Below are 24,549 nucleotides of genomic sequence, written 5' to 3' on the forward strand. Positions count from 1 at the left end.
GTGTGTGGCGGGGAGAGACATCAAGGACCCCACGGGGTGGGTTAGAAACCTCTTCACAAGCATTTCAAGATACATGCGTCCTTTTTTTTTTTTCTTTTCATTATCATAGTCACTCTGGCGAATCCAAGCATAAACAGACAAATCCGACTACAACGCGACGGGGTGCAGACAGGGAGGGAAAGGCGACGTCTATGTATATGTTCAGCTGCTCCGGCAGGACAGACGGCACGGCTGCCAGCTGGGACGGGGAAGAACCGTTTCCGAGGGGCGCGGGGGCGGCGGCGGGTCTCTCTCAGAGGCTGGCGGTCACGAGCTTGGGCGGAAGTGGGGGGGGCGGGGGGGGAGTGTGGTCCTGCCCTGGGGGCCTCGCCTGCCTGTCCCGGTGCCGCCTCTGGGACCGGGACAGCCGTCCTGCCGCCAGCTCAGCTCAGGAAGGGGACCAGGCCCTCTGGGAGGAAAAGGCTCTCCAAGCGAACAAGGCAAAAACATCCCGGGTCATCGCTGAGCCCACCCTGGCTCACGTCTGGTGGGGGGGTGGTAAGAAACTGAGGAAGGTCATCAGGTTCGTTGTGGGGGACACACCAGTTGTTGAGTAGAACTTAAACCAAGAGACCGAGGTCTCACCTTGTGCCCGGGCTTCACTCTCACTCAGCCCCTCAGATGAGAGCAGGTGCCTCCCGCATCTGAACAACGTCCGTTGCTGAGAAGGGACGTGGTGAGGCTGGGGACTCGGGGCAGCGCGACGTAATGAGGGGGACAGGCAGTGACTGGGCTCCGCACAGCAGACACACGGGCATGGCAGGGATGGTGGGGGAGACAGGTGGCTGCAGAGCCGTGGGAGGGACAGGAGGCTCAGGACCCACCCGCCGGAGCCCCGCACACTCCCGAGATGCCAGAGGCCCGGGCCTGGGAACAGGCGGGTGCCCGCAAGAGGCACGAGTCCTTACAAAGAGAACTGGTTAGCCCTAAAGTCCCAGATCGGTGAGGTGGCCGAAATCGTGGCTGTGGTTCCAACCTTCAGAACTCAATAAAACAGGGTTTCCGTGGGGCCGAGGGAAGCCCCTCAGCTCAGCACCCCCACCCTGCAGGGAAGGAGAAAGAGGCCAGCACTGGGGACATCAAGGTCAGTCTTCTCTGAGGAAGTGATCCGCAGGGGGCCACCCTTCCGCCAACCGACCACCTCCTCCCACCACTATCCCTTCTCCAGAGGGTGGCTCACTGACCCACAGCAGACCCCGGGCCACCAAGCACAGGAGGCCACTTGGTCCAAGTTTGCTGTGGGCGGCAGAGGCAGTTTGCCCTTCCTGCTGCCCTTCCAGGCAGAGGGTAGCGGCTCCTCCCCACCGAGCACCTCTCACCCCCCCAGGCTCTCCCTTCTGCCCTCTCCTTCCCCCCACCCAGCCTCTCCCAGGGCTCCCCAACCCTCCCCACCCGCCCCCCCAACAAGGTTGACATCGGCCTGCGGCTCCAACACGGCACCCGGTTTCAAATCCTTTGTTGCTGCCGCTGCCTCTGTGACACCCCCAGGATGGGGCAGAGCGGGGCGCCCCCAGTCCCTTGAGATGCCCTAGAGGCAGCTTTCAGAGCCTCACCTCCCTCTGCTACTCAGAGGGAAAAAAAAAAAAAAGAATCGAAAGTAATTGCCCAAGGTAATGTCGGGTGTGGCCATCTTGTTCAATGTTTTTAAAAATATTTTATTATTATGAGCCCACCCGTCAATTTGGAAAGGTGAAATTTGCTCGTTTTCCCGTCACTGATTTTGAAGTCCCGAGCCAGAGCCGAGCAACAAAAGCAGGTTAAGTGATTAACCGATTAACCGATTAACCGATCTGTGAGGGGCAGCTGGGGGAGGGCAGAGGGCGAAGGGCCAGATCATTATTCTTTTTTTTCCCACACTCTCCTCTCCACTATCACTGAGCGCCCCGGGGGCTGATCACAAACCCTGCTTGGCCAGGGAGGCGGACACTTCGTCGGCTAGCGTGGCGAGCTGGGGCGAGTCTACCATGTCGATGCTGCCCGTGGAGGACACGTTGCTGAGGTGCCGCGGAGATGTGTCCCCGGACACCACGGGCGACTTGTACACGATCTCCGCCCCGTGGTCGGTCTTGGCTTTGGCGTTCTCGCGGAAGGTCAGCTTGTGGGTTTCGATCTGCAAGACAGGAGGCGAGGGAGGGCAAGTGAAGCCACAGAAAGGGGCGCGAGCCCGGCCTGCCGACAGGCCCCGGGGTGGGAGGGAGCCGTGGGGGGTGGGGGGACACCTGCGCACAGCTCCCAGTCACCTGCCCGCCGGCCACCCGCTTCCCTTCTCCAGACGCAGGGACCGTCGTTCGTTTCCTGTGTGCCCTTCCAGAGATTCCACACGTGCACCAACACGTGATACACAAAAAGAGGTGTGTCTGTATATTTAACACACACAATAACAATATCCACATGCTTTGCGCTTCGGGTTTTTGACCTAATACCTTCCATTCTCAGCACCCGGTTTCCCTGGTGCTCGTTGCCCGTGGCGTGGATTCCATCACCTGGTACCAAGACGCCCCCGCTCCCCTGTGCGCGGGTACCCGGGCTGTTCCCATCTCTGGCTGGCACAAACAACGCTGTGTCTGAGCAGCTGGGTGTGCACGGCACTTCACACGCGGGCAAGTGTGTCCTAGCAGCGGAAGGGCTGGCGCCCGGAAGGCGTGTGCATGTGATTTTAATAGATACTAACAAGTCGCAAGTGAAAGCGTGAAGGAGGGGCGCCTGGGGGGCTCAGTCGGTGAAGCACTGCCTTCAGCTCAGGTCATGATCCTGGGGTCCTGGGATCGAGTCCTGCTCCCTGCTCAGCGGGGAACCTGCTTCTCCCTCTGCCCCTCCCCCCTGCTTGTGCTCTTGCTCTCTCTCATGCTCTCTCAAATACATAAATAGAATCTTCAAAAAAAAAAAAAAAAAACTCATGAAGGAGAAGCCGGAGATAAGGAAGGGACACCGCCAGAGTCAGGCCAGTGGGAGCCACGCACCCTCCTCCGCGTCGCCGGTGACGGGAATTCGGAGGTGGCAGCTGCCGTGGGCAGCACTGGACGGTGTTTCAAGTACAGAAACGATGACACAGCCAGGGGTCCAGAGGTCTGTGCCCCACAGGATGCCCGGGACACTCCGAAAACATTTGCTAGAGATGTGGGCAGTTTGTACAACTCCTGATGAGACCCAAAGAGGTGGACACAGGGATTCCCTATGCTTTCGGATCCGGGGCCAGCCATTGTGCATCTGGTGAAGCCAGGAAGTGTATGCACCGGCAGGCATGCGCTCCCCTGCCCACAATTCTGCGCGAGTTCGGGAGCCCGCGGGCCCCGGGGTGAAGAGCCCCCGTCGCAGGGCGCTCGGATGTGGGTGGGAAGGAAAACCAGGCTCCTGCTTCGGCTCTACACTTCTTGTGTCCGTTTTGGTTCAGCGCTTTGTAAAGAAGAGCCCTTCCCTATCACCGTATTCAAAAGGCGGTTCAGACATAAGCTATAATAAGAACATTAATGTTAGTGTCTTGTAGAAAAAAGTGAGAGGGTCCTGGGAATGTCCCCAAATCTCCCAAACTGGAAGGAGCGCAGGCAGCAGGGGTCCTGTGCCCCACTGCTCATGAGCAGTTTTGCTCATCACATCAGGACGTGGGGGACTGAATATGAGGGGACGCTCTGGGATCAGGACAATGTCTTCTGGGTGGTGGGCAGGGCCGGGCCCACCCTTTCTGAACCAGCAGAGGTGAGTTAAAACAGACGTTCACACTCAGGCCTGACTTTGACTCACATTTGTAGATGGCCACAAATACCAGGAACTCTCCAGAACACGTTCGCATTTGGGTCTCCCCACCACCCGGGGATGTGGATATTTCTGTCCATTTTGCTGATGGAGAAATGCATGCAAAGCACTTGCCCATCCTGCCCAGGGTCACGCCTCCAAGCAGAGTCCAGCCCAGAGCTTTGCTCAGGACATCGAAGCTTCCAGAGATGGGAGTCACCAGTGCCCAGGCCTTAGCAGAGCCTCTGCGCTTTTGCGAAGAACCTTTTCCATGGCCCCAGAGAACTGGGCCCTTCCTCACTTCCCCTGAGGCATGCAGGGGGACGCGGGGTCCCGGGGACTGAGAAGTATTCCTGCGCCTTGGAAGCCGAGTCTCTGGAAACACTTCGGGTCCACCTTGGGGTCAGAGGGGACCGCATGGGGCACTGTGGTGAGCCCGAGAGCGCAAGGCCATCCAAGGGCCAGTACTCTGTCCTCCGCCCCAGCCCCCCAGCGTTCGGGGAGCTCGTCCGGGGGTCAGGTGTGTCCCCAGGCCTGAGTCGGCAGCCTCTGCTTTAAGACCACCCCAGGAGGTGCTTCTCCCAAAAGGCACCGTTGGGCTTTCACCTCAAACACTACATGGGTGTGTCTCTCCAGAAGGCCTGGTGAGGAGCCAGACTGGGGGAGGGTGATGGCCCTGGGGGCTCCCAGCTGCCGCCCAGCCCAGCATGATGCGACGACTGCCACTTCCAACCAGCTGGGCCACTGCGGGCAGCAAGCACCCTTTCTCACGCCAGGTCGGGTCACAGAGTCTGTGCCCATTCTGGACGCCCCCCCCTTCTACCACAGCTCTGTCCGCTGCGGGGAGGCACAACCAACTTCACTGCTGGGAGGAAATGCACGGCAGGCGTGGGTGGGGAACCCCCAGAGGGCGCTTTGGCTGCATTTCTGCAAAAGAGGAAACGTGAGGCCACGAGCCCCCATCCTGTGATGTGCCCAGAGGGAGCCTGCTAAGGGCCACATACCCCCTCCCGTGTCCCCTCCCCCGTGCTCACGCAGCGAGACCCGGAGACTCGAGAAACTGCGGGGATCACCGAAATCCTGGGCCAGCAGCCTCCCCGTGGACGTTTCCGTGCCAGACAGGCAGGGGCTCCGCAGGAACTTGGATTGGCAGCATTGTTCGGCTCTAACTGCCTAGTGACCCATTTAGAAATTAGGTTATGTTCCCGTGACTGGCTGGCGGTGGACTGGGGTGGGCTCTGGGGCTGGCTCCCTCCTTTTGTGGATGCTTTGCCAACCACCGGCCGACTGCTATCACCGAGGACAGCGGCTCACACCTTGAACCGCATGGAAGAATCACCTGGGGGCTTTAGAAATTCCAGGTGCCCGGGAGGAACCTGAGACCCATCAGAGTCTCCAAGAGGGGCCCGGGCGTCAAATCTCGTAAAGCCCCCCGGTGACTGCAACGGGCAGCGAAGGTCGAGACTCACGGTCCCGGGGGTTGCTGAGAATCCACATCAAGCCGGTGGAGACAGGTCCTCCCCCTGCCTCCTCTGGAAACTGCTCCAGGCTTGTCCAGCCCACTCCATTCACAGCCACATCCCAGTGCAGCCTCCTCCCCACCCCGCTCCCTTTACCTTTTTATTCCCTCCGCCGGGGACGTGGGTGATGTTGTCCAGGGACCCGATCTTCGACTGGACTCTGTCCTTGAAGTCCAGCTTCTCAGACTTGACTTCCACCTGGCCGCCTCCTGAAACAACACACAGGCACCGCGCCTTGAGAGGGGGCGAGCACGCGACTCCAGGGAGACAGCAGCCTTTCCATGGCTGAGACCATCCTTCCCGTAGAAGGTGCTTTGCGCCCAAGTAAGCCCTTCCAGAGGGCTTGACAACAGTCTGCTCCCTCTCTCTCAGCAAGCTGTGCATCCAATGTTTGCTCGACAGCCCTTCCTCCTCCGTTAATGTGAGGTCAGCGTCAGCTCAGCGCAGGAGGAACGGTTCCACGCTCTAAACTGGTCGCCTTCCAAAGAGTGAAGTCTTTCTACGTCAACCTGTAAGGCACAGCCCTGCAAGATCTCGGAGTGACACGAAACGGCAAAATGCCCCCTAACCAAGGAAGGGGCCTGACCCTCCTCCGTCCTTGGACGCTGGGTGCCGAGCCCACGCACGGGAGACATGGCCTGAGGAAGAGACGGACAACGTTCCTTTCTGGAGAATGGATGAAGCCACCCGAGAAAGCTGCTCCAGCGGGGCTGGGTGGTGGCGCCAGGTGCGAGATGGTTTTCAGTGGAAGAGACAGAACCCCCATGACATGGCCCAGGGGAGCCAGAACCCGATGAGACACATTCCGCACCACGTTTCTGCCGGTCTCTCGCCCCACGGGAACGCTTGAAGTTCTGAAGCCGGCTCAAGGCGAAGTCCCTGCTCTGGTCTCCCAGGCGGGAGTCAGGTTCCAGCTCAGCGCTGGACAACGTGGTGCCACTGGCCACATGCAGCCACTCAAATTTTAATTAAATAAAATTAGTTTCTTTCATCAACTGCACTAGCCGCATTTCCAGTGCTCGACAGTCACACGTGGTTGGTGGCTACCACGCTGGACAGAGCAGGTCTAGAACATTCCCATCATCACAGAAAGATCTACAGACAGCTCTGGTTTCTACATGGTGTGGGATGGCGAGGAGAAAGGTAAGCATGGCAGAGCTCCAACCGTATTTTCTGTTGAAACGAAGTCACAGTGGGAGCACGGCGATGGCTGGTGAAGCGTCCCACCATGTCGGCTGGGGACCAAACGGAAACAGCCCACAAGCCAGCCTCCGGGAGCCAGATCAGGCCCTCCCCAAGCTCCAGAGGCCCTACGTGCGCCCGCTTGGAGAACCACGCGTTAGGGTTTAACACCGGCATCTGCCCTCACTCCCGGCTTTGCCTTGGCCAGCACGGCTCAGGAGCGGAACAGGGCAGCCAGCCGCCCCCACCCCGGGTCCCAGCAAGTTCCACCTCCAGCGCTCCCCTCCTCAGCCGTCCCGCCATCCTTCCCCAGCCGCTTCAGGAGAAGGCACCCCCCCCCTCCGACCCCGCCCCCCCCCCCGCCCTTCCCGCCTCCTGCAAGGGCTACCTGGCTTATGATGGATGTTGCCTAGTGAGCCGCACTTGGAGGTCACCTTGCTCAGGTCCACGGGTTTGTACACTATTTGCACCTGGAGGTGAGAGAGGATGAGCAGGAAACAAAGAATGAAACAGGATGATTTCACTGCGGGCTGAACACCATGAAAAGCTGCTGTGTCAGTCCAGGCCCTGCTGGGACAGTGCTTCCTGCAGGCCCGAGGACACCCCTAGTCACGGTGGGAAAACGTATCATTGGACTTCTGCCAACCCTGCCCCGGGGGAGTGGGTCTTCACAAAATAACTGTGGGACCACAGTGCCCTCCATCCCTCAGGGGAATACAGGACTCTGTCATGGCGCAGGCCCCACACCGCTGGTTTCAAAGGGTCACTCTTCCCCGACATGACACGGACATCACATTCAGTGCGGACAAGGTAAGAAGGGATCTGCACAATCCGTTTGTGTGACGTTTAGAAAATCGTGTTGGAAAAGCAAGGAAGCGAGGTCTGCTGGTCGCAGGGCCTCACACAGGAGCGGGCGGAGTAGGATTGATGGGTGGCCTTTCTCCCAGGACAGCCTCCCACAAACCCTAGCACCGCAGTGAGAGCGGTGACAGCAAGCAGGACCCAGAGCCGTTTGGCCACTCGGCGGGAAGAGCCAGCTGGTGCCTGGACACACAGTGTCCTGGACCTTCCGTTCCGTAGCCTGGGAGCAAAGCGACAGGAGGAGATGGGCAGGTGGCACAGAGAAACCCGTGGCTCGGTCCCCGTGAGCCGGAGCCTGCTCGGACACACACAGGTAGGGGAGGCCTCAGGGCTCCTCAGAACTGGCTGCAGGCCCAGCATGTGGCTTGGCCACGCCACCCACCCTCCAGAGGGGGTAACAACCCCTGAGTGGCCCACCAATCCCAGCCTGAGACCCAGCTCCCTGGAGGGGGCACGCCCACAGGCCTCCGCCCATAGCCAAGGTTGTGAGGGGGTGTCCCTGGATGGTCCCTGAGGAACACTTTCCAGAGCCTCCAGCAGCCACCTGTGTGAGGCCACCTGCGGGTACAAGGCGCCAGTCACCGTGGAGTGGGGAGATGGCTCCCACTTCCTGCCCCCGAGTGACCCAGGAGAGAGATGGCCTGGAGCCAGTGAACCAGAAAACAAGGAGGGAGGTTGACGTCTATCTAAATCATCTGGAACAATTCCAGATTATTTGTTAATGAAAATCGTGCTGCCATTTGCCGTTTACTGACGGAGAGTCGATGGAGGCCGACAGGTGGCCCTGGGCTGTGTGTGGGGGGTGTGTGTGCGGAGCGAGGCAAGGGGGGTGCCCAGGGGTGGCAGCCCTTGCCTGTGAGGGTGAGCAGGTGGGGAAGGAACGATTCTGAGGGAGTCAGGTCTGGGAGGCAGCGTGTGCCCAGAGGCGGGGAAGGGGCTGAGGGAGCTCCTCCTGGCATGAGGGAGAGGGAAGTAAATGTGAGCCAGCCTTCCTTCTTCCCCTCAGCCTGGATCAGGGAACAGGGAGTGGAGGGGAGGGCGTGCTGGAGGAGGAACCTGGATGGCAGAGGGAAAGGGATTGCTTGAGGACAGGAGCCAGGACAGGGGAGGTCAGGCGGACTGGAGGCCAGGAAAGGGAGGAGGCCAGGCCCTGGAGCAGAGCCCAGTGCCAGCCAGGAGTTGGGGAGATCCCGAGATGGAGCGGGGTCTGCCCGCTGGGAAGTCACCATCAGGCTCGGGAAGGGAGAGCAGCCAGCCAGAGCCTGGGGCCCAGGCCAGGGATCTAGCGCCCCAGAACACCGAAGCTGCTTGGAACCCCCCAGCCACCTCCCACCAGGAAAGCTTGCTGTGAAGGCTCCTACTGCAAACCAGCAGTGGCTTCAAGCCAAGGACGGTGCTCAGGGCCAGCCTGAGAAATCCTGGGGCTCTTTGCCAGGTCACATAGGCTGGCCGTAGACGGGCAGAGAGCGCAGGCCAGACAGGGGTGCCCCCCAGCAAGTCCCCTGACATCCTGGGCACTGCCAGCAGCCGCGGGAAGGTACTGTCTCCCCAAAACTCACGCCCGGAGGAGCAGTCTGCTGTCTGCAGTCCCCTGGACCCCGTAGCCTAGGCCTCCCCCGCACATCCGCCACCAGTCGACCGGACCGGCGTCACACGAGAGAGCACGCGGCCTTCCTCCTCTGGCCGGAGCCAGGTGTGCAGGACACCAATGCACCAGGAGTCAAGGCTGACATAGCGGCCACACTCCACTTGGAGTCCGGGGGCGTGGGTGTTCCCCACAGCTTCTCTTGGCTTCTGGGAGCAGTGGGACCAGAGAGCAGGGCCGGGGACACAGAGGGGACGTGGAGCAGACACCGGTGAGGAAGCGTTACCGAAGCGCCATGCAGCAGCGGCGGGGACCAGCGGCGGGGTCCAGATGCTCGGGGTGGGGGCAGCAGCACATTGCAAGAATAAACCTGGGGACGGGGGTTGCTGGATGCAGGGGTGCGGGCCCGGGCTGGGCACGTTCTGGAGAGAGAGCCCGCCCAGGGCTACCGCCATCCCCCTGGCACCACCAGCCGGGAGTGAGTTCCCTGCTCTCGGAAACCGTCTCCCCACCCAGGGGGGACCTCAAAGGGGCTCGGCCCTCCCACTGCGATGTGTTTAAAAGTTGGCTGTCAGCCAACTTGAGAGGCGGGGGGAGGAGGGCCGGGGAGAAGGGGCGCCTCACCTCCGATGCCCCCACTGTGAGTGGCCACAGAGCAGCCGGAGGGTAACAGCAGAGTTGACCAAGTGCATGAGTGAGAAGTGAGGATGCCAGCCCCAAATCTCAGGCCCTCACCCACTGGGGACACCAGGAGTCCCCATGACATTTGGAGGAAGCCAAATCTTAAAAGGGTGCAAAGCCGCATTTCTCCGTCAACTCCCGACCGCTGTAGGCAGTGTCCCCTCATGCACTGTTTTGGGCTCTTTGGTACCTGACGTCTCTGCCAGGGGTGGGGCTGGTTTTACACCCGAGCCCAGGCTTAGGGATCTGCTCATCCCTGGCAAATGCAGGGGACAAACATGAACAGAGACTGGACTTTTCCTGCCCTGAGGAGGACAGGAAGACACTGTGTCTGCTCGTCAGCACAGGTGAGCCAGCGGTCCACGGGGCTGTCAAGGTGAACCTGCCCGAGCCCAGTCCCAGGTGCCACCACCTTCAGCCCAACCTCACACAGGCTGTGGGGCTTCCAGGAGCCCGTGCTGGGCGGTGGGTGGTGCCCACCAGGGGTGTCATGCAGTGAGGACTTGGACTCCAGGTTTGGGATAGAGAGGGGCTCGGTCATCTTCTCTTTACCCCCTGCAGCCTGCACAGTCCAGGGGACCCACAAATGCTGGGCCAGGCCCCCTAGAACAGTGGGCACAGGCGTGGGGAGCCTGGGCTATGGGTAGTGGGAACACAGACAGACCCTGAACCGGAGAACGGTTTATTCTCTGCAATGTCTCGCAAGTGTCTACACTCATGCCGTTTCTTACAAACCAGAACCACTGTAGGGCGCAGGGAAAGTGTGAAAGTACTCACACTGCCGCCTCCTGGCACGTGTTTGATATTATCCTTTGAGCCACACTTGGACTGGACGTTGCTAAGATCCAGCTTCTTATTAATTATCTGCACCTTTGATAGCCAGAAAAAAGGATGAGTGACACCGCACGCCCAGAGCCATCCGCTCGGCGCTAACATGCCCCCTGCGTGGCTTCAGGGCAGGGAGATGAGGCGCCAGGCTGAGGGCAGGAGGCCTGAGTCTCACCTTCCCAGGGGAGCTGCCCCAGGAAGGCATCCCGAACTGGCAGTGACTGGCGGTGGGCTCCCCCTTACAACACTGGGTTCAGAAAGCACATCCACCAGGAGGCAAGTCTCACCACGAGGCCCCCCAAGAGCACGTCGGAGGCCGGTAAACCTGTACACCCAGCTCAGTGTCCACCAGGCTGGGACGGCGTGAGCAGTGGTCAGTTGTGCCACTGCATGAATAAATAACAGAAATAGCAAGTCCCATCTGTGTCCTCATTTGCACGCCTACCAGGCCCGCCAGAGCGTTCACGAGTGCTCTGTGGCTGTCCTCAGGCTGCCAGGCCCCGGAATCACCTGCAGATTTTTTTTTTAATCCCGGACCCCACCCAGACCTAGAATGAGAATCTCGGTCTCTGTGCTTCTGGAAAGCTCCCCTGGTGCTTCGTTCCGACGCTCGGCTAGGTTTGAGCAACGCTGACCTCACGGGGAGGACACAGATGGCTCTATGGAGAGAAAGACGAATCCAGACGTCCCTCTGCGTGAGATATCACTGCTTTTAGTGGTGACTGATTTTTACTCAATTTGTCTAAAAACTGAAATACACAGACAACCATGGCACAGAGAAAGGGGTGTCTGGTCTGCCAGAGCAGTGATCACCTCTTCATCCCTGGTGTCTCTCCCTGCAGGAGCTCCCTGCTTGGAAACCGTGCGCCTTCCTTTCTGTTCGTCACTGAGAATAGCCACCAGCTGGGGAGCTCCAAGTCCCCAGTAAGAGCCAGCACTGCCCTCTGAAATTCTGGAAATGGCACCAACCCCTCCATTGTGTCCTTTGTGAATGCCAGGTGGGGGCCGCTGCTCCGGAGACTTGGGATCCGTGAGGGTAGCTGTGGCTGGGGGGGTCGCAGAGCCCCAGCCTGGCTTGTGGGGGGGAAGGGTCCCAAACCCTGACCCCAGACCAGAGCCGGACCTCAAGGGGGCCACAGGTCCTCTGCAAAACGAGGAAATGTGGACGTGAGAGCAAATCTGTCCATCCTACTTTTCCGTGTTAAAATGGCCTTTCCTTGATTAAATTATTAGTTATTAAATTACATTGGCAGCAGCTCACATTTATCATTTTTAGATGTCCTTAGCCTGACAAAATAAAGTAATCTTCTCTTGGACCCCATCCTGTTTTTTCCCTAATCTTACTGGTCTGGATCAAAACACCCGGGTAAGCACACACCTGCCCCACCTTTTTCATTCTCGTCTATGTTCCTTTAAAATAAAAAGCTATGTATTTTTTTTAATTAGAAAAGTAACATAACGTTATGATTTTGAAAAATAGTTTAAAAAAAGCAAAAAAACAAATCCGTCTCCCTGCCACCATAGCACAACCACAATCACTTTTTGTTCTGTTCCCTCGAAGTCACAGACCTACAAATAACTACCGTCATGTACATAGAAAGGGTAGTAATTCTTTACATACACATTTATATCTTGCTTTATCAAGTATCATCACCTTCTAAGCATTTGTCTTACCTACAGTCATGAAAAGCATTATTTTAAATAATATGTCATATTCCGTTTTATGACATCTGTATGGTCAGATATTTATTTTGAATAACAGAGACAGTCTGGCCACGCACATCTTTCTGCAAGGAGTTCTTTCTGTTTTATGGATTATTTTCATAGCAGAGTCCCAGAAGTAGAATTTCTGGGTCAAAGTTATAAATATTCTAAAGATTGTCAATACGACTCTCCAAGTGGCTTTCTGAAAGGATCGGATTACTTTACCCTGTGAGCACCATCGAGAAAGTCAGTTTCACCACACGGCTGCCAGTGTCAGACATTTAAAGACTTGGTTTGCTTTCTTTGACTAAAATAAATGGGACTGCATTGTTGGTTTCTCCTGCATTTTTTTTTTTTATTGTTATGAAATTGCTCCTCTGCCCCCTTTTTGCTGGTAGATGTATTTTTTTTCCCTACAAATATTTCGGTCTTTATAGACTCAAATTCTTTGTCATTTCTTCTCTGGTTTTTATTTTTTATTTATTTATTTTTTAAGAGAGGGAGAGAGAGAATCTGAAGCAGGCTCCATGCCCAGTGTGGAGCCCAACGCGGGGCTTGATCTCATGACCCTGACGCCATGACCTGAGCCGAAATCAAGAGTCAGATGCTTAACTGACGGAGCTACCTAGGTGCCCCTCTTCTCCGGTTTTTAAATGTAAAAGCCACTCCTCATTTAGAGGTTGGGTAAAATCTAATTCCACATCCTCTTCCTCACCTGCCATGCTCCTAATTTAGTGATGAGGAGGCCCACGGCGGCCCTGAGAGGTTCAGCGACCTTCTCACATCAGGCAGTGACTACGGCCACCTACGTGACAACAAAGCTTCGCCCCAGCTGTCCCCAAGCCGGGTATCTCATACACCAAGTACAAAGGACACTCCTGGTGGACACTGCAATCCTCTCCTGCCAGGGGGCAGATGCAGTGACCGTGCCTCAGCCCAGGCCGGAGCGGGACAGGCCTTCTCACACTGCTCCTCACGGACTCACTGCTGCCCCTCGGCACAGTGTCTCTGAATTAGTTCACGCCACACTCAGATTTTAAGGAGTGGGACCCAAACTCCTTCTGTGGGGATCGTGTTTTACTCATCCCTTTCCACGGGTTAAGTCCCAGAAGAAGGCGTGCCTGCTTTCACAAAGGCACTGGAGCAGTGTAGTATTAGAAAAAACACACACACAAACACACCAGATATTAACACAACAAAATTAAAAGGATAATGGTCAAAGAAGGAGAGGTCATCGGGACTGACAATGAGACTGATCATTACACTAAACTCCGAGCTTCCTGGAAGCCAAGGCGAAATGGGAAACCTGATGAGCTATGTAGTCTTCCTTATCTGACAAAGAAAACTTACCAGTTTTGCAAGGAAGATAACCTTGTTTTCTGAACGAATCCATTTAAGAAATTCATCAAATGAACTTAGCGACATTAAGCAACAAGATCTGCAACGTACGTAGACATTCTTTTTTATGTGGCTTTTTCTCGTTCCAATCCCACAAAAAAGGCAACAAGTTTTGTTTTGTTTTTGTGGGATTTGGCAGGAGACATAAGGAATTTACAAAGCAGAATTGCTGTTAGTTGTCAAATTAAGTCAACACCCTTTACAGAGTGTTAGATTTACAGAAGGGAGATAAAAGGGTTGGCATTAGGAAACTGGAATCCAGAAACTTAATTTCTCGGCTAGGGCAACGTGTAGGATGTTGAACCTCGGCTCTGGGCAGACACTGAAAATCCTCATCAAAGGAAAGAACAATGTTTTCGAAGCTCCAAATTTTGATCCAGGAGACTCACAGTCAAGGGAGAGATTCCTGCGGTCAGGGTTTGATCCGGGAGGAGAGGCGGGGGCGGGGCAGGGCTAAGGACAACTCCACTTCAGTTTTGTCCATTTCCTTGAGGACCTGAAGCTGTCCCAAATGCTCCCCGGGCCTTGATCTGATTCTGTGTGGGCTCAGAGCTCTCGAGGTGCTCCAGATGGCCCAGTCCTCCCCCCAGGAGCTCCCAGGCTGGCCCAGCACCCACCGGCCATCCCGGGCAAGGCCTGTCTGCAACACAGCCTGGTGCTTGCGGGGTTCAACCTGGCTCCACTAGAGTCGACATACCCGGTGCATCTTTAAAATGATGGGATTTACACAAGATTGTTCAGAGATACAGATGCTGTGCACAGGGAGGGGTGCCCGGTGGACCTGGGAGTTACAGGGCTGTCCCGGGGGAGGGTCCCAGCCTGGCTCCGCAGGGACGGGCAGGTTCAGCTGAGTGAGTCCCTGGCCCTGATCCCGGAGAGGCAGACTATCCCAGGTACAAGCCGACTTAACTTACTCTACGTAAATGTTCTCTGTGTGTGCTTTCTGCAACAAGAACTGGGACTCTGTCACTAAACATAATGAATTTTTAATTTACAGTTGTCAGGGCGCCAGCGTGGAAAGAGACACATCGTTCTGTTGCCATCTTGTGGCCACCTGGAATATTGCAGCCTGAGGCCCTGGGGTGGGTGGCTCTTGGTTGGTTTCTGAACTGCCTGGAGTCCTGCAACTCCTGGACATCCTCAGAGCCAATCAGACCACCCCCACGTTTGGATCCCTGAGCGCTTTCCCAGCCATGACTTCCTAAACCTTGGCAGACACAGGCACTGCCCCAATTCTGACCAGGGGGCCTTGGCCCCAAGTGAGCTCCGTCTCTGTCCCCTACCCTGGATGGTCCCTGGGACCTCTGTGCTTCCCTCTGTGCTCTGCACTGAGCTCACAGAAGGGCTGCTGAGGGCTCTCAGTGGGGTTGCCTTAACCTCACGGGGCCCTCACCGGCTCTGCCTTTCAACTCTGATCCTCCCAACCTCATTCCCCAAGATCCACGGACCATAGGGCCTGAGGCTCCCTCCCTGCGGGCAGTGCCCTTCCCCACCCTCCTCCTTCTCCATCCTGTCCTGTTCTGGCAGGGCAAACAACCAGCTGGTTCACCACAGACCCAGCAGGGACCTCCCTTGATCGGCCTGCAACTCCAGCCTAAACCCATGTCCTAGATTTATTTTGCTTTTGCCCTGAATGTCTCCAGGGTGTGGTTTCCCTCTGTCCTCTCTCAGCCCGTGAACCCAGAACTCTTTGCAGGGGACCATCCTTTCAGAGACCAATGGTGGTCCCCAAAAGGGTCTGTCCTGTCTTCTCTGACTTGTGGGTGACACCTCACATTGTGGGTGACTGTCCATAACACAGGTGACTCTCCTTGTGGGGGACCCTCCGTGTGGGGGTCCACATATCCTTCCCTGGCCAACCTGTCCTCTTGCCCCTTTTTCTCTAGGCCTTGGGGGCAGGAACTCTCCGCACAGAGCCCTGGCGCTCAGACGTGCCCGAGGACTGTCGAGGGAATGAATGAATAAAGGACAGGAGGAAGGAACCAGCTTTCCGTGCTATCGTCTGTCCTACTGTACTTGTGTTTTCGAATTTATTTCTGCTCTTACCTTTGTGCCTGCATTCTTACTTTTCCATTCTTTTTTCCCTCCACTAAAAACATAATTGCTCTGCTGTGGCCATTTAATTTTTTTTTTAAATAACAAAAGCATTTAAAATGATGAATTCTGGGGCACCTGGGTGGCTCAGTTGGTTAAATGTCTGCTTTCAGCTCAGAACATGATCTCAGGGTCCTAGGTTAGTGGGGAGCCTGCTTCCCCCTCTCCCTCTGCTGCTCCCCCTGCTTGTGCTCTCTGTCTCTGTCAAATAAATAAATGAAATCTTTAAAAAAAATAAAATAAAATTATGAATTCCTTCTAAGTACAATTTGGGGGCACAGCCACGTGACATATGGTGTCTGTTACCAATGCATGCGGAAAAGGCCTTCTTTGTCTCCAAACCGAACAGTAAGTGACACAGGACAATTTTTTAATTCCCATGTATTTGTGGTAATGTTCGTGGTATGCACAAAATCAAGTTCTGGGGCAGGACGCTGAGGGAACAGACGAGTGCTATTGCTGTTTCCCTATATTTATAGGTCTTTTTTTTTTTTTTTTTACAGACTATATGCATAATTGGCATAACATCTGATAAATCCTGTGTCATACAGTTTAATTCCTGGTATTTGAAAATTTCCTTTCTCGATTACAGGGACTTTCTATGTCCTTCTATTTTTTGCTTTACTATCATCTACTGTAACACTTCCAGTTACAATGTATTCCTATCCATGTTTTTCTGATTAGAAATGTTTTCACTAGAAAATTTGGGAGAAAAGGGAAAAACACACAATCTCTATGAGTCACGATTGGCATTTTGTCATAGTTTTTTTCTCTGCAAACTTTATCAATAGCAGGCAAAACTTGAATATTCCTACACTATAATTTTTAACTTCATAGTATAACATTTATAAATGTTTATATAAAAAAATTTTCAAGATATTTTTAGTGGCTACATAATGTTTTATAGTATGGCGTCACCATTAATTACCCCTCTGTTGTCAGGCATTTAGATTGTTTTGTTTTGCAATTATAAATAAAGTTCAACACACACTTTTGTGCTTACTGCTTTTTCTAAGTTTTGGGTTTTCTTCCTTTCCCTGATTTTAGAGTACAAAGCACTCTCTTGTTCTGTGTGAGGCTATGGGGACCCGAAGATCTCAAGGTGACCTTCAGCTGAGTCCAGAGGAAGGAGACAAGAGACCCTTTGACAGATCACTGGTTTGGCCGACTGAAGTTGTGAAAACCATGGGCATTCCTTCATTCTGTCCAGAAGGACTGGGCTGATTTGCAGCCCCTGCCGGATGAAAGGATGTCAGTTTCACGTCACTTACACCTGTAGTGAGTAGTTTGGTTTTTTAAATGTGTTTGAAATGCTGGTTCTTTGTCTCTGTGTCTGAACACCTCCCCACCCAAGAACAGGGCTAGGACAAAAGTCAGGGCCGGGCTGCAGGACACAGGGGCTGGCCTAGGCTGGGAATGGGCTGACCGAGGAGGCAGGGGCATGGAATCTGAGAACGGACAGGGTCAGGACTGAAGGAGGAAAATCAGTCCTCAGATCCAGGGTGCACAGGAGACCCTAGTTGAGGTCGACCAGAGCCAACAGGTGAGAATCTGGGTCTCATCGGGGACTGCACATTCAGAACACCTGGGGAGGCTCCCCAGGAGATTCTAATGGGCTTGGGGAAGGCTCTGGCACTGGGGCTTTTAAGAGCCCCCCCCCCCCAGCAGAGACACACTCCCAGGTGATTCTCTTGCAGTCAGGTAGGGGAGTAGGCATGTGGTCCCAATGCCGGCCTGCCTTGTCTTCTCCTCCAACCTTTGGTGGACTCAGCTGCTTCTGTTAAAGTGGCCAAGGGACTATCTGCATTTTCCTTTAAAAATAATTCCGTTCTGGAATCTTTAAGCAATATCTGCTCGTAGTAGCAAATCATGAAAACAGAGCAAAGGACAAAGCAGAACACAGGTGTTTTACATTTTTTTCCCAGCCACTGATTTACATTGATCCTCTGCGTTTTCAGTCTCTGCAGGTTTTTCAAACTGGACCCTCTTGCTTCTCCTTCTTCAACGAGACCACCTGTTTAGGGGGTGGCGGTATTCTTCAGACTCACAGCGCCATCCCTGTTTGCAGCCGAAATAAGCACGGACTAAGCACGTATGGTCTGTCAGGCCCTACGGGAGGCCACAGGGCCCCAACGATCTCAAGGAGACCTCACGGAAACTTTAGTCCAGGCATTTTGAAGGCCCTCTCCACGGATCCCATGTGCCTTCTTTCCTGTTTCTTGGCTCTTCGTTTTCTCTGGAGATTAATGTTGCTCTTTGTTATGGCTGAGGTTTTCTTTGTTTCTGGCAATTTTCTAGGTTTTCCATGGGATTTAAGGGAAGCTGTTACTCGTCCTTTGGCTACTTCCCTGCCTCTTCCCCCCCAGAGTCCGGAACAAAGTTGCCCTCCCCCTTTAACCCTTCAGTAGTGTGGGGACCTGGGTCTGTGCCCAGCATGGTGAGGTCATAGGGAGGGGGGAGTGGGCCCCTCGGAGGCTCAAGTCACTGGACCCCCAACCACCAGACTCCTCCTCCCCCCACAGACAGGGCAGCCCTGGGTGTGAGGGGCAGATTCTGGCCCCGGAAGGGTTTTCAGTAGGAAATGCTCAGCCCCGGCACTGGGTTCTCTGCAGAACTGCTGGAACTGGGCCGGGGGTGCCCACACTTCCCGAACCAACCTCAGAGGAACTCAGGGCTGGCGGCGGGATGCAGCCGGGGCTGATGGAGGTACAGCCGGGGCTGGCAGGGAGCGGTGGCTGTTTGCTGATGTGTGATAGCCCATGGGCTGGGGGACGCTGATGGTGAGTTTCCCTCTTGCAGCCACGAGTTGTCCTGAGACGCTGGTCACAGCCACACACTGTTCTTGTAGGTGCAGAGCTGGCTGTGTGGGGTTGTTTTCCGTTTTTCAGCACGAGGGGCAAATGGTCCCTCAATGCTATGAAAACAGGGCACACGTGGGGTGCTCACAGCACTGAGGGAGGTGTGCCAACACCAGTGGGAACATCCCACCACCTTGGCAATCCTCTGCCTGCAAAGCTCCACAGAGAGGTCAACTTCAAGCCAACACCCCAGCTGCCCAGAGCCCCTTCTGGAAGGACACAGGCATCTTTACAAGGAGTAGCCAAGGCAAACACCACAGAAAAATAAACATGGGTGCAGTGCCCACCCTGTGGACCACAGACCATGAGCCCCAGGCCTCTACCCTGAGAGGCACCCAGACCTCCCAACTGGGCAGGACTCTTTGGACCCCACAGAGAAGAAAAGCCAGAGGAGGCCCTGAGGCTCCACGGGGAGCAAAGCACAGGGTTTTGGTTAAGGCACCAACGTGGACAGAAAGCCCTGAGACGCTCTCCCTTCATGGTGACCCAGGCCCCAGCCAAGAGGGACATCAATAGTGCCAAGGGCTCCCACTGTGGGGGGAGATGAGTGGTTCTGACTGATTAAAGGGAAATGATGGCTCTGGGGTCTGTAACATCCCCCAGCACAGCAGGAGGCTCATAGCCCCCCAAACAGCCCAAGCCCGGGAGGCCCAACACATCTGTGCTCCTAACAGTGGAGTCTGGGTCCTTTGTACTCCACACAAGCCACCTGTTCTCCCTTCTCCATCCCCCCAAGCCCTGGTGCTGGGAGGGGGAAGGCTGCTAGGGGCTGAACTGTGTCCCCCCAAATTCATATGCTGATGTCTTAACTCTCAGTGCCTCAGAATGGGACCATATTTGGAGATGGGGTCTTTCAAGAGGTGGGCCCCCATCTATGACGGGTGTTCTTAGAGAAAGGAGAGACTGGGACAGAGAGACACCCAGACAAAAGACCACATGAGGACACAAGACAGCTGCCATCCACATGCCAAGCAGAGGGACCTCAAAAAAACCAGTCCCGACGATACCTTGATCTTGGACTTCTGGCATACAGAACAGTGAGGAAATACATTTCTGTCATATAAGCTGCCCGGTCTGTGGTCTTTTGTACGTCAGCCTTGGGAAACTCATACAACGGGGGGGCAGGGGAGGAGGAGGAGGGGCTCCAGGTCAGTCCCCACCTCCCACCACCTTAGACCTTCGGAAGCTCACAGTTCTCCACCTTTAGGAAACCCAAAGATTTCATGAGTGCCCACTTGCCCCAAAGAACCGGTTGTTCAAAATGGCACCCCAAATTCCCCCAGAACTGAGGATTAGAGAGAAACTTAACCTAAAGAAATGTCCAACAAACGCCAGAGACACTCACCTACGGGTTGGTCACGTCATGTTCTAAAAACAAGACAGGCTGGGGAGCCCTGTGGGTGCCCCCAGGTCATGGAGATACAACCACCCTCATAATCTCAGGGACTGTCCCGTCAGCAGGGGCTCAAACAGGGAAGGACAGAGCCAGCACTTTGTCTTCCCTGAGCGGGGCACTCGCGGCGTGGTGGTGACCCCAACACAGAACGAACCACAGCTGTCTTTCCTCGCAGAGATCGGGAGGGACCGGGGTGCTGGGTGAGGGCTGGGGTCAGAGTCCCTTGCCCGCCTCTGCCGCAGGTGTGGGGGGACCCGCACCCGTTCTCCCGGCCTCCTGGCCCAGCACACGCCCAGCCAGCCCCCCAACGTGCGCCCTTACCTTCCCGCCTCCTGGCTGGTGTTTCAGGTTCTCGGTGGAGCCGATCTTGGATCTGACATTCTTCAGGTCTGGCATGGGGACGGGAGCGGTCTGCAGGCGGCTCTTGGCTGAAGACGGCGACTTAGGTGGAGTGCGGACCACCGCCACCTTCTTGGGTTCCCGGGTGGGTGGGGTTGGCAGGGATGGGGTGCGGGAGCGGCTGCCAGGAGTGCCCGGGGAGCCAGGGCTGCTGTAGCCACTGCGATCCCCAGATTTCCCAGATTCACCTGGAGAGACAGGAGGCAGTGAGGCCAGCACTTGGGGTGGGTGGGAGCCAGAAAAGTCCCTGGGGGCTGCCTGTCCCGAGGGCCCACTCCCAGACTGAGGGCCAGTTAGGCAGGTGGGAAGCAGGTCAGAGGCTCCGCTAAGGTAGCAGGAGGCACCCTTGACCTCATTTCTAAACACATGTCTCTTCTTCCAGGCCTTGTCACGTAGGGACAGAGACTCCCTGTCTCCCAGGGAGGAAACAGAGCGGTCACTGAGGACCGCCCGGTACCCTTTCCCAAGGGGACCAACTCTGCCTATGGCCCTGGGGTCAAGAGACTGGGCCCAGCTAGCTGTGTGGTCTCAGACAAGTCACCTGACCTCTCAGAGCTTACGGGCCTCAACTGGAACTGGGGAATAATGGCAATGCCCGCAGTGAGGGCGCCAGGCATGGATACGTGCAGATGCACTCTGAAAAACCCTAGTGCCATACTACGTGGCTTTTCCCTGAATGAGCATGACACAGTGACAGGACCAGGGGCCCCCCTTGTCTGGGTCTATTAGACCCTTTATCCCCTGGGTGAATTTTAAGCTGTTCAGCAATTCCAGGCCCCTTTCCCAGCAGGCCCCTGCACAGCCTCCCCAATTTCTCTGTGGCACGTGGGCTCTAGAATAGTATGCCTGCTCTGGGTGCACCTGTTCCTCGCTCTCCGGACAAGCCACGCCGCCTTGTGCCTCCCTGCCCTGACCTGCCCTCTCCAAGAACTCGCTTCCCCTATGCCCATGCATGGCGGGCCGTGCACCTTTCCCAACTGCGGGGAAGGCTGCTAGAGCTGGTCTTTCCCCAACAGGACTCGGTCCTGGGCTGCTCAGCCTGCTTCCATCCTGCCCGTCCCAGACCCTGTGCACTCTGTAGGTACTAATCCCTGCGTCCGCATCTCCAGAGCCTCGGGTCAGGTGCAGGACCTGTAAGATGCAGATTCCTGGGCCCGTCCAGACCTGGGATGACAGAACCCCCGGGGCTAGGGCCTGTCCTGCCGGCTCCTCCCACGTTCACTGGCGACTCCTGAGCACGTCTGAGTCTCAGAGCCACGGGGCTAGAGGCTCTGGGTGAGGGCCCGGGTGAGCCACCCGCACTGAGGGTGCCTGAGCTCTATGGGCGCCTCCAAGCTTCCCAGAGACCCTGGCCCTGCCCCAGGAACCATCTGTACCAAACCGGACCTGCAGGCTGCGCCCTGGAGAAGGGGGGCTCTTGGTTGGAAGCGCCGGGCAGCCCCAAAAAGGCCACTTCTCTCGTCAAGAGGAAGAGGAAGCATCACCATTTTTAGAGTCTGCATTTCCATGTCTGTTGGACGGTCATAAGGTCGCCAACATCGGGAAACAACGGAAGGGACCTCTGTGCCAGGCCCAGCCCCCCATCCCCCCGCTCCTGCCCGCAGGCGCACGGGCTGACCACGGCACTTGGGGCTGGCTGCAAATCCTTTCTGCGCCTCTTAATTGCAGACTGACCTTGGGCAGGCCACTCAACCTCCTAAGCCTGCATCCTCACCTGGAAAACAGGGAGGGCGGCCCCGGCCCACCTGGCTGATCTGAAGGCTGGCTGCAGCACCAGGGCCAGCACCCGGTGCAGGGGCGAGCGCGCCCCACACTCATTAATAAAAGGCAGCGGGAACTGCACACCTCCACCTCGGTCCGAGCCTCCAGCACCCACCAACAGCTGGAGACGCGTGCTCCCTGCCCCCCAGAGCCTCGGCTGAGGTACATGAGGACACACGGGAATCGGATAGTCCGTCAGACAGATGCATCTGCGTGAGCCACAAGAGCAGGAATACGGACGGCTCTGCATTCAGGTTCAAGCAGCTGGTCATCCCTGCTTTCAAAACCTAGGCCAACAAACAGCCACACACAAACAGCGCGTGCCCCACTGGGCGAAGCGGCCCCCCAATTACCTCGCTCGGATTTTACCCCTGCAGGGGGTGGTTTTCTCTGCACTTGCTTGGTAGCTTAAAAAGAAAAATCCACAGAAAGCCTCATTATAATCAAGCTTAAATGGGGCCTCCATGAAATCTTCATGCTGTAGGCACCAGCCAGGCCACACGGCAGAGGTGAGCCAGGCGGGGAGTGGGTTCAGGGAGCAGGGGTCCCGACTGGCAGGACACAGGTCAAGGTGGCCCACAGAGGTCTGTCCCCCCACAAGCTGCCACGCACACGCAGATACGATCCAAAGAGAAAGGCACATTCTCATTCCCCGTTTTGTGAGTTGTTGTGTGAACACGTCAACTGGCTTAAGGCAGAGCAAAGAAAAGCAAGATCAAAATCACTCATACAATTCAAATACGATTACGTGAATTAGCCTTCTGTCACATGAATTCCAGACAGGAAGAAACCATCCAGCCGGTGTCCGTGAGCAGCACGTTCTTGCAGGCACCACCCCAGCGCAAAGGAGGCAAACACCACCGCAAAAACATGCAGACGAAGGGCTCTGAGCTGCCACCCCGGCCGGCACACGGCAGAGACACCCGGAACCAGGCCGGGCCTCTCGAGGCTCGTACAAGATCCATGGGCCACTGAGCGCCACCCCAAGCCAAGGTGGCCAGATGCCCCCCAAGCTGTGCAGAAGCCAAACCCAGTCTCCTGGGGCAGGGCCCCTGGGGGTGAGGGGAGGGGGAGGAGCTCAGCCTGGCTGTCTCTCCTCCCCAAAGAGGGCAGCTACTCTTTATAGCACCCCTGGGAGCAGATTCGCTCCCCGGAAGCCTGCCTGGTACTCAGAACTAGGTGGCCTTTACTGACACGAGCGCAGGTGCCCAGCCGAGCCGCGCCAGTCCTGCCAACCGGCCCACTCCAGCAAGTTCAGCTGTGCAGCGGCCACATCTGCTGTGAGGTCACCCGTAGTGACCCCTCCCGGCTGCTGCTCTGCTTCCAGAGACACAGAGCCGCCACGCGGGCCCCGGGGCTTGGGGTCAGAGAAACTCAGCACACCCCTTTCCTGCCCCTTAGTCACGCGGCTGCATTCTCTTCATGCTTGAAGTGAGCTGCTTAGACTTATCCGTGCACATTCTTAAGGCCTTGATTTCGTCATCACTCAAAAGCGGGGATTCAACACCTACCTCGGAAAATTGCCGAAAGGATCAAAAGGAGAATGAGCGCTGAGGTGCCCAGCGAGCTGCAGGGGTCCGTCAGCTCGAGGCAGCGATTAACTGCCAGGGGCCTTCAAAGATGAGGCCGGCACCTACTGACCGCTGTCCCTGACCTGGATTCCAGAGAACATTCTGCTTACCGGGCGGGGTCTTTGGGGAGGGCGTGGTTTTCGCTGGAATCCTGGTGGCATTGGCCTGGCCTTTCTGGCCTGGAGGGGCCGCTCCCCGGGGTGTGGCAATCTTCGTTCCGGTTTTACCGTCTGCCCCCTGTAAACCGAAGCGCGATACAGTGGTTTTTACGACTGGGAAAGGTTACTATCGCCTAGAGTCAATGCAAGCTCCACTCAACCACCTTGACTCAGAGCGAGGCTAAAATTGGGGTGACCCTTTGCCTGCCAGATGCCACAAACGTCTTCCATGATCTCAAGGGTGTGCCGGCTGCACAAACCCATAGCTCCACCCAATTGCCAAGCGCCCTGACCACCGTGTGCTCCTGGAGGAACTGTCTGCGTGAGTTCTCAGCATGGCTTGTGCTGTCATGTTTTATAAAAAGGTAACCGAGCTTAGAGTGACGACTGGGCTCATCACCCACCCGGGGCCGATGGATGGGCAGGCCATTCCTATGTGGACAGCCGTTTCCCGACTCTCTACAGGGATCCACCTGACTCATGGTTGTTGGTCTCACCAGAGACCCCTGGGGACACTGGTGAACCTGACCGCAGGTGCTAACAGAGCTAGGTCAGTTTCCTGTTCTCTCCCAAACAACCCTCAGGATTCCGTGACTCCTGAGCACGCTAAGAGCCCTTGGCGGGGGTGAACTCCAGCGCCAATTAGCGAACTGGCCAACGGTTGAGAGGCGGTGTGCAAGGTGTCTGCTGACTGGGGGCAGTTACTGGATTTGACCTTGACACATAACACAAACTCAAAAAAAACCCCTGACATTCATCAAAGATCACAGGATGGTTCAGCAGGG

General features: G+C 56.2%; 1 protein-coding gene across 9 annotated transcripts in view; it reads right to left on the reverse strand.

Moving 5' to 3' along the window:
- Positions 1-6: 6 nt before the first annotated feature.
- MAPT (microtubule associated protein tau) overlaps positions 7-24,549 on the reverse strand; it is a 95,145-nt gene continuing 70,602 nt past the window's right edge. For 3 of the 9 annotated variants that reach the window (XM_040640446.1, XM_040640444.1, XM_040640443.1), the window contains 6 exons: positions 23,717-23,843; positions 20,197-20,462; positions 10,375-10,467; positions 6,859-6,940; positions 5,385-5,497; positions 1,443-2,149 (listed from right to left, as the gene is read on the reverse strand). In XM_040640446.1, the coding sequence (XP_040496380.1) occupies positions 1,934-2,149; positions 5,385-5,497; positions 6,859-6,940; positions 10,375-10,467; positions 20,197-20,462; positions 23,717-23,843 (897 nt within the window). In that variant the 3' untranslated portion in view covers positions 1,443-1,933. Of the gene's footprint in view, positions 2,150-5,384; positions 5,498-6,858; positions 6,941-10,374; positions 10,468-20,196; positions 20,463-23,716; positions 23,844-24,549 lie in introns of all 9 variants that reach the window. The other 6 variants (XM_040640441.1, XM_040640449.1, XM_040640448.1 and 3 more) reach the window with 4 other exon arrangements.

Source organism: Ursus maritimus, unplaced genomic scaffold (assembly GCF_017311325.1).
Source record: "Ursus maritimus isolate PB19 unplaced genomic scaffold, ASM1731132v1 scaffold_24, whole genome shotgun sequence".
Taxonomy (NCBI): domain Eukaryota; kingdom Metazoa; phylum Chordata; class Mammalia; order Carnivora; family Ursidae; genus Ursus; species Ursus maritimus.